Below are 14668 nucleotides of genomic sequence, written 5' to 3'. Positions count from 1 at the left end.
ATATTCCAAAAGAAATAAGAATGGACTAAACGCAAAATGTTCACTTGTAGCAGCTAAATTGTACCACTGAACTAATTTACATTTGAGATTTCAGATGATAAAGGATAATATTACTTAATAGTGAATATTTTCTGATGGAAAGATCACTTTAGTGAACTATTGATATTCTGTACTGATTTAGTTGGATTGTTGTGTGGTCAGAGAACCACAAGTAGTTGTGTCATATTAGAGCTGTGCGTGGGCAGTGGCATGTGCACAAACAGGATGAACTGGTGACTACTCAAGAGTTTTCATTGGCAGAAACATGTACCGGATTACCTTAATGCTTTCTCTGTTTCTTTTACTAATTGTGAAGTTTAAACTTTTTTGAATTATTAACTACATGTGTACAGAAAATATTATTTGTCTTTGTGGAATATAATGCTGTGGCCTGTGTGGAAGTTATCTCCACAAAAAAGAACAGATTACACAAGTATGTTTTGGGAATGTTCATATGAACTTCCAGTTTCTGCATTCCAGTACTGATGATTCTGCAGTACTATGTATGTAAAACTTCCCCTGAGCTTCACTCTAATTGTATCCTGCTTTGATAAGCAATGCATATCATTAGATAATTGAAGCAATTATTCTGAGAATACAATTAATCTCAATAATTCCAAGGAGGAGAGGGCTTGTTAATCCCACCTTCATGTATGCCTCCAGATATTTCTTGAACAGTAACCCTTTTGTGAAATTCAACTTGGCAATTACTGTGATAATTTCTTTTTTCTTTCCAAGCACCAGTTATTACGCCAGTTTTGGCTGTGCTGTATTTCACATAACACGAACTAAATAGCACCGGGATTGCCACCACTGATACAAAATTGGAATTCACAGGATTGGTTTTTCAAAGTAGAAAACTACTCAAAGCAAGTAATGGGACAAGGTTTAAATCCTCACTTAAAAGTTAACTCTTCCGTTTTGAGATCATTTTTTATTTCTGATCTCCCATGTACTTCAATGATGGATTTGTAAATTGTAGTCATCTTGTAAGATCTCTGGCATTGACCCTTAAATGTGATGAAGACCAGTTTATCAAAGTTGCATGTTGAAGCATTTTCTGAAAAGAACTATTTATGCATAGGGATCTTGATTGCATTTCAAATATTTTCAGACATTTTATCCTTCTAGGAACAGGATAATAAACTTTGTTTCTTTAAGTAAGTTGAGGGTTTAAGAGAGATTCTAAGAAAACATTTTCATATTTCTTTTAAGCAAAGTATTGCAGCCACTTTCAAGAAACTGAATTCAATTAAATTTTGTATCATTTTCTATTAACCTAAGAAAAACTGCTATAATCCACAATCAAATTTGTCATTATTTGGTGCCAAGCTTAGTGGATTGTTCCTGGAAAAGTTGTAAATTTGTTAAATAAAATCCAATAAACAGTAATAAATTACACTGTAATTTTCAAAGTTTAAGAATAGGAGCCTAGAATGTGTTCTGAAGCTTTAGACATGCCTCTATGTTTTATTGCAAAGGCATCAACCACAGCTGCATCTCTTCAAAAGCCATTAAGTGCATGCTGAATGCATTGTGGACTTTTAAACTGTGTCCAGCTATAATTAAATGTTATCAAGAATTTTAAAAAGCATGATTGAGTTAAGGTCATTTGAGCCGCCTCCTTCCATACATACAAGTTTTTTATATATTCATTCAAAATTTATAAGTCTGCACAATTAAGTGTAAAAATGGAAATGTGCATCCTGGGGCAATATATATAAAAAAAAAAGTTTGGGGGAGATATTTCCAGCTGTCTAATCTTGTACTTTTGTTAAGATTATAACAGACATACTATCTGATGACTTGGAGAGATACTTGGCACCATTTATGTGTTCTAGTGCTTTCGACTCACAGAAAGTAATTGATACAGGGTAATCAACCTCTCTAAATGTTAGCTTTACTCTTCAATTGAAATTATAATCTTTTGATTATTTCCAATTCCATAATAGTCACCATTTTGTATAGCTTTTTTAGGCTTTGCTGCCACAGTTATTAAACATTTTGGAAAGCATAAATGTGTAAAGACACAAACTTCCTTTTTAATGGACATGTACTTCAGCAAAAGTCACCAACACAGAACAAGAATGCACAAAGAGCTTTTGACTGTCTTAGCAGTAAATGATCTCATTGCTTTTACCAGCTATGCAACAGGCAGAGTAATGTTGTAGATACGTTTTATTGATCTAATCAAGTTTATGCTTTGACAAAGAATGAACTGGTACAAATGATGAAAATATGCAGGACCTTTTCAGTCCATGGTAATGAAAAATGGCTGGTTTATTACATTAACATACTGATGTTATATGCCTTTGTTCCATGTAAATCAGACATTGAAGTTGGCTATCAGTTACAAAGTTAAAAGTATTGTGGGAGTGAATAGACTTAATTTAGATCATTTTAAATAGGATTTCAGCCAAGACTTGAGTGTTTATTCAGACCAGGAAAGCCTCAGATTTGTTTTGCTGAGAATTGACTTCGGGTAATCTTACCTCAACACCTCTGGTTTGACCAGAATATTTAGTGAAGGGACAACCAGTAATTTCTGACCTTGGCTGGAAGCCTGTAAGTGTGAATTTTGACCAAAAATAATCAGGGCTGATTGTGCTAACCCATTAATACTTAGTGCCCTGCCTACAGCTACTTATTGGAAGGGAATCAGAGCCTTTGGTGGGTGATGCTGTCAGTGAAAGGAGGTTGGCACCTGACCACTCTGTTCTCCAGAATGTAATATACAAAGTATAAATCAACCTGGTTTCTTTTCTTGCTGGCATTTTGTTAAAGAATACATTGCGAGAGACTGAGGAGTAGGGAAATAATTGGCCTGACCACCCTCCTGATTTGAGAATGGTATCTACTCTGCTGAAGTAAATGGAACAATGTCCAGCCTTGCTTTCCTTGTTCTGCATGTTGTCCAGATATGCATGAAGACCATTAGTAATTATTGAGTTGACCAGCATTTTAAACTGGCATGTAATGTGGAAAAAGATGGACAATTGCTAAATTGGATTGTGTGCAATAAGCAAGTGTTTTCTTTTTGTTGCAGATTCATTCTTTGTTTGCATGTACTATCAGATTGTGATGATAGAGAAATTCTAGTCTCTCTGTTCTGATGCATTTTGTCCACAATAAAAATTGTCTTAAAGTATTTTCCAAACTAACTTCATCTATGTGCACCAGAAATGAAATTTGATCCCAGGTTGAGGAAATGTCATTAAGTTAATAGGTACTCAAAGCTCATCTGCTTAGTGTCAAACTGGAAACTCATGGATTCTGTTCTTAGTTCCTACTGCTAGCTAATCATTCTTGATAGAGCTGCCAATTTCAATGCACCTGGATGAATGTAGGTGGGAGTGGGAAAATTCAGTGGTACTGGGAAAGAAATGGCTAGGTTTGCTGATGATTCTCCAATGGTCTCTACTGGAAAATGCTCACACGAAGTGTTGAGTAAAATAAGTTTACACATATTTCAATCTCCCTTTGCTCTAAACAGCTTGCAAAGACTAGCATTCCCAATTGATGGTTCAAGAGTAGCTGTTAGTGAGTATGTTCTTTCCAGATAACAAAGGGAGCATTTGATGTGCTTCTGGCAGGACCCACAATGCAAAATCCTGGATTTTGTGACAGAACAAAAAAAGAAGAAACTTTGCAGAATGATCTAGTGATCTCTGTAATGCAGATTACTTCTTTCTCAACATTGGTGCTATCAGACCTTGATTCTAGGGGATCTATGGCATTTAATGACAATGGCATCAGGGAGTTGCGCAGTTAATAATACTTGTGTGTTCTCATAAATGGAAAACCTGGTGGTAAAAGGGATTTTAAATGCCTTACAGAATCCAAAATAATATCTGCTTCATACTCAAGATTAAGATCAAAGCTGAAATATTTTAAAGAAATAAAATCAACTTTGGAACTTTGAAAGACTTGAGGAAATGCTTATCCACAGATCTAAAATTTATAGGTCCAGAGATGTTGTTGAATTGCAATTGTAGCTATTAAAATCTCACTTGCAGCATTATGTTGGAGTAGTTTGCAAAAAAAAACCTGACCAAAGATAGAACAAGGAACCACTCTCACAAATTTCCTGATTCCTCTGTTAATCTCCAAAATTTGCTAACAACAGGAATTCTGCAGATGCTGGAAATTCAAGCAACACACATAAAAGTTGCTGGTGAACGCAGCAGGCCAGGCAGCATCTCTAAGAAGAGGTGCAGGCGACGTTTCAGGCCGAGACCCCTAACCCTAACCCTCGCATTAGTCCTGACGAAGGGTCTCGGCCTGAAACGTCGACTGCACCTCTTCTTAGAGATGCTGCCTGGCCTGCTGCGTTCACCAGCAACTTTTATGTGTGTTCCAAAATTTGCTGTCAGTTTTGTGGTATAATAATAGTGAGATCTGATCATTGGGTGATTAGGGGGGGTACATTTGCCTACATTTTGCTTGTGAAATCTGACCCAGCATTGTGGGCATCCTAAAAGAAGTGTGGCTTTGAATTGTTAAGTGGTGTGGACGTGTCGTGCATAGCATTGCAATGCACATGAACGGAGGACTTTCAGAGCAAGAGGCACAGTAATCTAATGTGTGATTATTGCAAAGAACAGTACCTCTCCAGTCACCCAATGGTCCTTCATGCTGTGTGAGACCATCATTATACACCATAAATTAAAACACGCCTTATTCCTCGTAAATTCCATGTTCAACTTCAAAATTAATTTGTGTTGGGGACTAAAATCCTGCTATTCAGATTTAGAAGATGTAAGTTATGACAGAAACCTGTCTCCTCCATCATGGTGAGAAACAAACTATTCGAATGATAGCAAGTCACTAAAGTTAAATTACCATAGAAATAATCTAATAATCTGGCTGTCCAGATTATTCATTCAGTTAATGATTAGAAGGTGGGACAATAGCTGAACCTTGTAATGAGTCTAACAAAAACTACCAGATTGGGTTCAATAATGTCCAATTTATGACTCCACATGGTTGACTTAACAAACCATTCAGTTGTAGATGCTTTAACACCATATTCTCAATGAGCAATTAAGGATGGACAGTAATTGCTAATCTTGTCAATGCTGCCCAGAAATAAGTGAATAAAACTGCATAAGTAGTATCATAATCAGCATTCCCAGTTGGAGACACCATGCAAAGAGAACATATTTGGAAATATATATTTAAGTAAGCAGCTGTCCTCCTCTTAAAGTCTTCAACTAGTTATACATAAAATATTAACTGCTACAGCTGGAACTTTAATCCCTTTCCTCTTCAATTTCTTTCCTTTTATTAAAACCAGAGTTGTGCAGGGAACATCTGTTATCTGGCTAAATTCCCTGCATAACCAGGCCAAGGTTAAGGTTGTCAACTCTCCAGGATTGCCCTGGAATCCACAGAAATTGGAGATGAATCTGAGCAACTTTCTCGGAAACCTGGACGACAGAATAAGACTGGGGAAAAATATCATGAAAATAGAAATGTACTATTTTGGTTCATGTGTTACTTTCATTATCAGTTCTTAAAATATTGGAGAAGGGATTAAAAAAAAAGGTTGTTCAAATGACAGTAAGTAAAAAGGCAGTTGGATAACACTTCATGTGGGAAGATAGTGCAGTGGATTATAGACCAATGTGTGAAAGGTGACCTTAGGCAGATGTTTGGAACAGTGAGGTTTGGAGACAAAAGATCTTGTAATGAAATCAACTATTGTAAAGCCATTACTGTCATCATTTTATTAATTTGTACATTCAGATATTGCCAATGGTAATAGGACAGTGAAGAGGATAATGAATCTTTCCAAATCAGAAACCAAATTCCAAATGGTACTATTGCCCAACGTCCACTGCGCTGTTTCTCTTGGTAGTAGTACAGCCAGTCCATGAGATTAATTATGAATTGTTGACTAATTATTTAGTATATTTTATGGATTATACCACAGTGTTTGCTGTAAAATATTGATTGTCAGGCTATTGCACATCCAGGTTTTGAGAAAGATTAGGGAAAGGCCAGATGTCGGGGTTTTAATTCTTATGTTCTGGTATTGTGGTTTTGTTTAGTTAAGTGGTTTTATTAGCTGTATTAAAGGACAATTAACAGTCAATCAATAATGCCACAATGAGAAAAAGTGGATTAACTTGTGTGGTCATCGTTACAGATACCAGAATACTTTAAACTACAAATTTATTTAATAAACTCAAATTTCTTGGCTAGTATGGTGTGAGTTAGACTGGTTTCTTTGGGTCTCTACTAGTCCAGTAATTTAACCACAATGGTATTATGCCTGAGTAAATCAGGTCCACATTGAATAAAATTACAAATCCTGAACCTGTGTATCAAAAACACTAAAACCTTTGATAATTGATTTCCTTTTATAATCCAAGGAATATGCAAATAGGTGAGAAATACATTTATACCCAATTACATTGTAAATCCTTGGTACATACATTTAGAATTGCAGTAATTTTGTGGGTGATGTTGTAATTGTGAAAATGCACTCACTTCTGGTAAAATAATTAAAATCGTAAAGTGAGAAACTGCTGTGCTGATGTTTTTCAGAATGCCTCTGCTTTGCTTTGCTGAATATTTTCTTGTTACATTAACCTTTAAAAGCTCAGCATCACCACCATGCTTTATTGCCATCCACAGATTGTTGGGTGACATTGTGTGCAGTGATAGATTTGAAATTGTTGTGCTCCAGCAACTGTTACTCACTTTTTAACAAACTACATGAAAAATATAACTTCTATCATCTTTCTGCTGTTGTACATTCACCTGATATTTCTCTATTTAATGAGTAATACCCTATTTTAAAATATGTTTTGGGTTCACATTGGCATTTAAAACACATTCATATACTGTTTGATGAACAAATTAAGGGAAAAGTGGGAAGTGGTCAATCACTGATGCTTAACCTGAATCGTTTGCTCAGAGCATTTGCTTTGAATGTATTAGAGGTTCAGCAATTTAACCATAGCAACTTGAGCTTGTTAATGTACAGGAAATGGTTAACCCAACTGACAGATCATTTGCCTCTGAATAAAGCAGCAAGAAGAAGTTTGTTATTCATGGATGTAGGCTGGTAGTTTTCAATCAACAGCATGCAAAATGGAAAATGAGCAGAACATTATTTTTATTTAAATCTCCAGGGAAGGCTAAATCTACCATTTCAGCACACCTTGTAAAAATTGAATAAATATGCATGTATTCTTGGTAGCAATCAAGATATTTTTTAAAAGTAATTAACAATTTTATTGATGTGTGATTGTTATTTATTATTTGAAGTGAGTAGTGGCCATTGGCATCCTTTTACATGTTCTTGACAAGTATCTGTTTTTCACTTTCTTTCAGAGTACCATTGTGAGAGAGCTGAGGATGATGAGGGCACTCAGTTTAAAGATTCATTGAATGAGCATCCAACAAATGTGGAGCACAACCAGCAGGTAACATCAAAAGCTGCAGTGGAATTTGTTTTAAGTACAATTTGGAGAGAGGCAGAACATTTAATTAATGCCCTAATTTGTGAAGTGTTCAAAAGAATAAAAACCTGCAGATGCAGATCAGCAGGAATCTGAAATAAAATCAAAGAATGCAGGAAATACTTGGCAGATCAAACAGCATCTGTGGAGAGGGAAAAAGCTAATGGTTTAGGTAATAATCTTTCACCATAAGCTATTGAATGTGCTTCTGATGTAAAGCCACATTGGAAACCGATTATTTCTCCAGCGATGATATGCCTGATGTGTTGTGTTTGTCTAGCATTTGTTGTTTTCAATGCAAAAGAAATAATGTATGCCCAGAAATGGAAGTGTCTCATTATAATTCAAATGGCTTGGTGTTCTGCCATTGGGGAAATGGACAGCATGAATTAGAATCCCATGGAGAGTGGAGATCTTATCACTTCCATTCTTGTCCATGTGGCTTGAATGGGTTGGATGACTGAGCAAAGAGGTGGCAGCTGGAATAAGGTGTGGGGAAGTGTACAGTAAAGCATTTTGGTAGAAGCAAAAAAAGGTACAGACTATTTCTCTACAGGTAGAGAATTCTCTTCTAACTGGGGAGACAATTCAGAAATCAAAGGTGCAAAGGGACTTGCAAGTCCTCATGCAGGATTTCCTAAGTTAGGGTTCTGGCCTGAAACGTTGACTAATTGTTTCCACGGATGCTGCCCGACCTGCTGAGTTCCTCCAGTGTGTTGTGAGTGTTGCTTTGACCCCAGCATCTGCAGAGTATTTTGTGTTTCCTAAGTTAACTTGCAGGTTGAGTCAGGGTTGAGGAAGGCAAATGCAATGTTAGTATTCATTTTGAGAGGACTAGAAAACAAAAGCATGATAATAATGCTTTTTTAAGGTGTTGGTCAGAAAACATTTGGAGTATTGTTAGCTGTTTTTGGCTCCATATCTAATGAAAGATGTGACGGGATTGTTGAGGGTGTACAGGAGATGTATGAGAATTATCCCAGGGGTGAGATAGTTACTGTATGGGGAACATCTGATGGCCCTGGAATTTAAAAGGATGAAAAGGGATGTCATTGAAATCTACTGAATACTGAAATGACTGGATAGAATGGATATGGTATCTAAAACCAGAAAACACAGCCTCAGAACAAAAGGACATCACTTTAGAATGTAGATGAGGAGGAATTTCTTTAGCCAGGGTTCAAGGTTCAAAATAAAATTATTATCAAGGTACTTGTATGTCACCATTTTTGTATGTCAAGATTCATTTTCTTCTAGATATTCACAGTAACACAATAGAATCAATGAAAAACTTTAGATTCATTCTCTGTACGTACGTGGGGATTCATTGCACTTCTGCACATCTACGAAATTCACTGCCACAGGTGACTAAGTCATTGGGTGATTTAAAATGGAGTTTGATAGCTTCTTGATCAGTAAGGTTGTCAATGGTTGCAGGCAGAAGGCAGAGAACGGGGTTGAGAGAGGAAAATAAATCAGACATGATCGAATGGTGGAGCAGAATCAAGGGGCTGAATAGTCTGATTCTGCATCTACAGCATAGTCACTGAGTACATGAATAAATTTGGGTGAAGAATTGTAAATTGAAATTCCATGTCTTTGTATTCAGGCTTTTAATACATTCATATCGATGTTATGTTATATTTTACATTACATTGTTCACATTATTGGCAATTCTTTGCCAATTAAGTTTGAAGATGCTGTACAGTGCCAACTCAATGATTAAGTAATGTTGATCACATGGCACTCAATATTTTTAGTGTATTTAATTCAATACTTTTAGTGCATTCATATAGATGTTAGTTTGTTTTACACTGTTTACATTGTTAATGAAGGTGTACAGTGCGAACTCGATTAAATAATGTTGATCACATGACACTCGGTATTTTCCCAATGTTTCTTGTCTCTCCTCCTTTCCTACATAGCAATTAATTTCACACATGCATATTTCCATTGTTGCATTGCATTAATATGCTTTTCTCTGTGTGGGTGAGTGTTGACAACCTATTGTAGTTGACTGTGAAAGATTCACAATTGAACTGCAAGTTGTAACATACAATGTTCACGATTGTAGAATTCCAGTGAATGTAACTGAGTAGTGATGAGGAACACAAATCTTAGGAAATTTTCTTTCTCTAACCATGGAGTAGTGTGACATCTTTGCAGCATACATACATAAAATTAGAATTGTTGCCATCCATCTTCATCAACAGAGGGGAGAAAAGGAGTTGCTTGTGTTAACAACAAAAAGGTTTATTTTTCGGATCCATCCATTTTCATTTGTCTCAAATTGCAATTAAATCTTTTAGTCTTTACAGAAAGGCTCAAATGATTCTGGATTTAAAAGTTGTATTGAAGAAACTGACTCCAGCATCTTGTTTCACAATTCAATGGCCATGAGAACAGAGGCACTGGACAATTTCCAGCAGATGAAACTCGAAATGCAGAGTCCGACTGAGGAAAATAAACTGATGGAAAACAAACAGATGGAGCTGAGGACACAGACTGAGAAATCAGTACCTCAAATGGAGTAAGTATTTTATTTATTAAATTTAGATGCCTTGGTCAATTTGTTTTAGCTTAACATTTATAAGACTGAGAATATTAAATGTGCTGGGCACAGATTCAACCACATTTCAAATCAAGTATATGTGTGGATCCTTTCCCTTCTCTACCAAATTCTCAGCTTCACTTTGTCCCCTGTTTATCGTGGCACTTTACTACCCTGCTGTCGAAAATTTGTCTATCTCAGTTGATCAATACATATGGTAGCAGACTGACCGGGTACAATATTAGACCTTGCCAGCTGATGAGGCATGAGTTTCAGCATTTTGTATTTTCAGAAAAGGACAATTGTGTTTAGCAGTCACTGCTAATTTTAAGATGAGATTAATGATAGAAAATGTTAGAAGATCTAGAATGGGATGTTAATTACAAGTACTTTCTGCAGTTTTTATCTGATTTCAATGTACTGAACAATATTAACCCATAGCAAGGTCCAGCTGACCATGTTAGCAATTTGAAAGGTGGCACCTGCACTTAGATTAAATGATGTTTGATAATGTATTGCAAAACTATGATGTAGTCATTAAGGAAGAAATTTATTAACCACCTTTCATATTGACAGGACTCTTCAAGGCGTTTCACGGTCAGTTCATTGGTGTGAGAAGGGAACACTGTTGGCCCATCTCAGATATTTGGAAAAAAAACTGGGTTTGCCTTTTTACAATCCTCCCAGCAGACAAGCAGCTTGGAAACTTTCAAGTTTCTTGGGACAGTGATGGGGTCTCTGGGGCAGCTGAACCAAGCTCCATTCAAAGTAAAGAGAAAAGATTTTGATAGCTGTCTAACTTGTGCTCCCAGACAGTCTAACCACTAAAACATACTTAATGCTTCTGAAAGTTTGAGGTAGTCAGAAATATACAAAAATATTTTAAAACTTAGAAACACGTAACACTGTATGTTGAAAGAATAAAATGTGAAAGATGCTAAAACACTAAAGCAATTTATCAGAACATATTAAGTTGGAGTAGCTCATCAAGTCCTGATTCATTATTCACAAGATCATGGCTGATCTTCTACCTCAGTGACATCTTCCTGCACTACACTATATCTCTTGATTCCCAGATATATTTTGATATCTCTTTTGAATTAATATAATACCAGTCATTATCACCATCTGAGGTAGAGAGTTTTAAAGTTCGTCAATGTCTGACTGAAGGGGTTTCACTTCCTCTTAGTCATAGTATTTTATTCTGAGATGGTAAACCTTGGTTCTCAATACCTCAGCCAGTGGAAACATCCTCTTTGCATCCAAACTGCCAAGCACATCTTTGAACACCAACATTTCCAAAGCTCCAACATTAAAAAATACCCTGCTTTTCTTTTTTGTTCACCAACATGGATCACGCATTATATGATGTTACTTATTCAGCCCTGGTAGTATTACCAAGAAGATTCTTTACATCTTTACATACTTCTAAACATCAGTATCTCATTAAAATTTATCAAAAAATCTAAATGAAAAACCCTTCCAAAATTAAAATTTTAACAAGTGTATTTTTAAACTAAAAATCCTCTGATGTTTACATTGAGGATATTTTCTGAAGACTCTTTCAGTCGTTGCTTTCCATTCAATGCAAGGGGAACAGGCCAATTGTTCCTTCACTTACCTGGCAGAGAATGCTTCAGTAAATCTGGAATCAAGTAGCAAAGTCCTGCCCCTGAGGGGCTCCATCAGATTTCCAGAGTTAGAGTGTAGTTAGCTGCCAGCATCCACACGTGTGGAAGTCTGGAAATTGTTCCAAATAACATGCAGTAATATTGATATACACTGGCATTTTTTAATTAAATTTACCGAGAAACATAGGTTATTGTTGAGTGAACTATTGTATTGTCGGTTGAGGGAATATAGTAAATGTTCTATATCATGGAACATTAATACATAAGATGCTTAGAACTCAAAACCAAAACTCCTCCTTTGTTACAGGCATGCTTCTCATTTCCCTCACTAATAACGTTAATGATTCATCTAGTTCTTTAATTAAATTAACTGGCCTGAGCCAATTATTTTACAAGGAGGTGGTGTGGGGGAGGGGTTTGTTGTGTAACTTATCTAAAAACAACAGGTCAACTGATCAAATTAAGTAAACTAGATATACAGTAGTTTATGGTAAGCACAGAAATTTGTGAGTGCTTTCAACTAATCATTCAGCCATTGTGGAGAAGCTTTCTGAAAACAATTTTTCAGCACACAGTATGGTGGTGGTAAGTTGTGGGGTGTCTCTGTGAATCATTATTGCATTTCAGTGCACTGAGCAAATATTAACTCATAGCAAGGTCCAGCTGACCACCAAATGATTTTTGAATTTTCATGGTGTGTTGGGGGAAGCAAATCGAGCTCCTTCTCAAGCATAGTGACTGCATAGGAGGTAGGAACATAGTTTATGAATTGTCAGACTGATGCTGAGGAAACCTTTGAATGTAGGAAGTGTTGATTTTCTGAAATACCAGTATTTTCAAAGGAAGGGGTTTTAATATTCTTGATAACCTTAGTTTTTAATCTATTTTTACATAAATATAAAATATTGAACATATGTATTTTATACCCCATATTGACATTCAGTTTTATTCATATTCATTCCTTGAAGCCCATTACAAAATCAGACTTTGGAGAATGTTGAGCAGAAGAGAATTGTGGAAGCGGATCTGACAGGGCCGGGGTGGAGCACAGAAGCAAAGGTCAGCCTTGATGTTTGGGACCTCAGGGAGGAGATTATAAAGTTAACTGTGAAATTACAGAGCTCAGAAACCATCATCAGCCTCCTGAAGGAACAGCTGGAGCTCAACTCTTCCCAGACCGGAGAAAAACGTTTCAATCCAGAGCTCATTGTAAATATGGCCAAAGAAATTGAGCGACTAAAATCAGAGCTTAGCCATTCTCGGGTGCAATGCTCAAAAGCAGACATGCAACAATGTGACAGAAGGACTAAGCAGGCCAGACCCTATTCACTGGACCTTGGGATTCTCTTATCACAGAGTAATAAAGAGGCCCCATATTTGACTGATGCTGTTCAGCAGGTTAGTATGAATACACTATAGTTATTTTTAAAAAATAACATCTAATAATATTTTAATTTTCATCTGTGTGTTACCAAGCCATTGTTCATTTTGATTACTTGGTGTTCACTGGAAGATGCTTAATTCAACTCAATGCCTGTGTTCATGGTAAAAATAATGAAAAGCTTGAGGTTGCTTTTGTTTTTTATGTAAGCATTTTACTTTTTTAGACATCTTTTCTCTAAACCTCTACACTGTATATGTTTTACTGAGAAATGAGTGGCAAACAGGAACCAGTTTAAATAAATAAGAACAATTGATAAACAGAGTGCAGTTGCACAAGACTTTGGTAGCTGTGGAAGACATTGGTGAGGCAACACTTAGATTATTGTGTCTAGTTTTTGTTACCTTGTTATAAGAAAAAATGCCATTAATCTGGACAAAGTGCAGAAATGATTTATGTGAATATTGTCAGGACTCGGGCTTGAAACTTAAGGAGAGGTTGAGCAGACATGGACTTTATTCCTAGGAATGGAGGAGACTGAGTGGTGACCTTATAAAGGTGAATAAGATCATAAGGGGCAAAAGAATAATGTAAATGCACAGTCTTTTTCTCAGGGAGAGGGAATCAAAACTCTAGGGCATATATTTGTGAGAGGGAAAATTTTAAAAGGGGCGTGAGGCAAACTTCTTCACATAGAGGTTGTTGCATATGTGGAATGAGCTGTTCCAAATCTGCACAAGTGGTTGAGGCAGGTGTAACAACATTTGAAGCTATTTGGACAGGTAGATGAATAGGAGAGGTTGAAAGAAACATGGGCAAATGGGACGAGCTTAGGCGGACATTTTATTTATTATGGACAAGTTAGGTCAAAGGGACTATTTCAGTGCTGTATTACTCTGATTAGATCACAGTTACAGAAAACAACATCCTCTTTATATGATGCATACAGTCTCAACAAATTTTCCTTTTTCATTTGAGCTTCTTCATCTTTGAAGTTAGTGAAAATCAGGTCACATATCCAATGGTGTGGTATGAAGTGTTACTAGAGAAATGGTCTTCTCCAGCATGAAGTGATTAGTGCTGGGAGGGCGGAGTGAGGCCAGAAAGGTTAGAGTTTGAAAATCAGGAAAAAAGATCTGTTGATGCTGGTAGTCTGAAATGAAAATGGAAAATGCCACAAAAACAGCAGGTCAGACTTAGAAAGAAACAGTTAACATTTCAGCTCTGCCACCATTCTCTTTCAGGGAAAGAAGGAGATGCTATTTAGCTTTGAATTGAAGGCAGGGGAAGGGATATATAGAACAAAGGGAATATTTGTGTAAAGGGTATCAGCACACTAAGCTTCTTGGTCTTTGTATGTGTTAATGATGGGGTTATGGGATCTGCCCAGCAGGCAAGTTGTACAAACAGGATGGGTTTATGGGACCCTATATCAGACCTGAGAAAGAGAGAATTAAGTTAGTATAAGTAGCAGCAAAGATGAGGCAGGGTGATGGACTAGGGTGCTGTTAAATTTATTTGCATTTTTGATGTATTACCGATATTACTGTCTAGAAGCTACACAGTGTTCTGTAATATATGCAACACAAGCAAT

General features: G+C 36.4%; 1 protein-coding gene across 11 annotated transcripts in view; it reads left to right on the top strand.

Annotated features, from left to right (window-relative positions):
• pde4dip (phosphodiesterase 4D interacting protein) overlaps positions 1 to 14668 on the top strand; it is a 239886-nt gene that overhangs the window by 120639 nt on the left and 104579 nt on the right. For all 11 annotated transcript variants that reach the window (XM_072273948.1, XM_072273939.1, XM_072273942.1 and 8 more), the window contains 3 exons: positions 7384 to 7475; positions 9821 to 10041; positions 12662 to 13091. In XM_072273948.1, coding sequence (XP_072130049.1) covers positions 7384 to 7475; positions 9821 to 10041; positions 12662 to 13091 — 743 coding nt within the window. The remainder of the gene's footprint in view (positions 1 to 7383; positions 7476 to 9820; positions 10042 to 12661; positions 13092 to 14668) is intronic.

The sequence above is a fragment of the Mobula birostris genome, chromosome 12 (assembly GCF_030028105.1).
Source record: "Mobula birostris isolate sMobBir1 chromosome 12, sMobBir1.hap1, whole genome shotgun sequence".
NCBI classification, from domain to species: domain Eukaryota; kingdom Metazoa; phylum Chordata; class Chondrichthyes; order Myliobatiformes; family Myliobatidae; genus Mobula; species Mobula birostris.
Note: the sequence above shows the minus strand (reverse complement) of the source record. Positions and strands in the feature narration are given on the sequence as shown.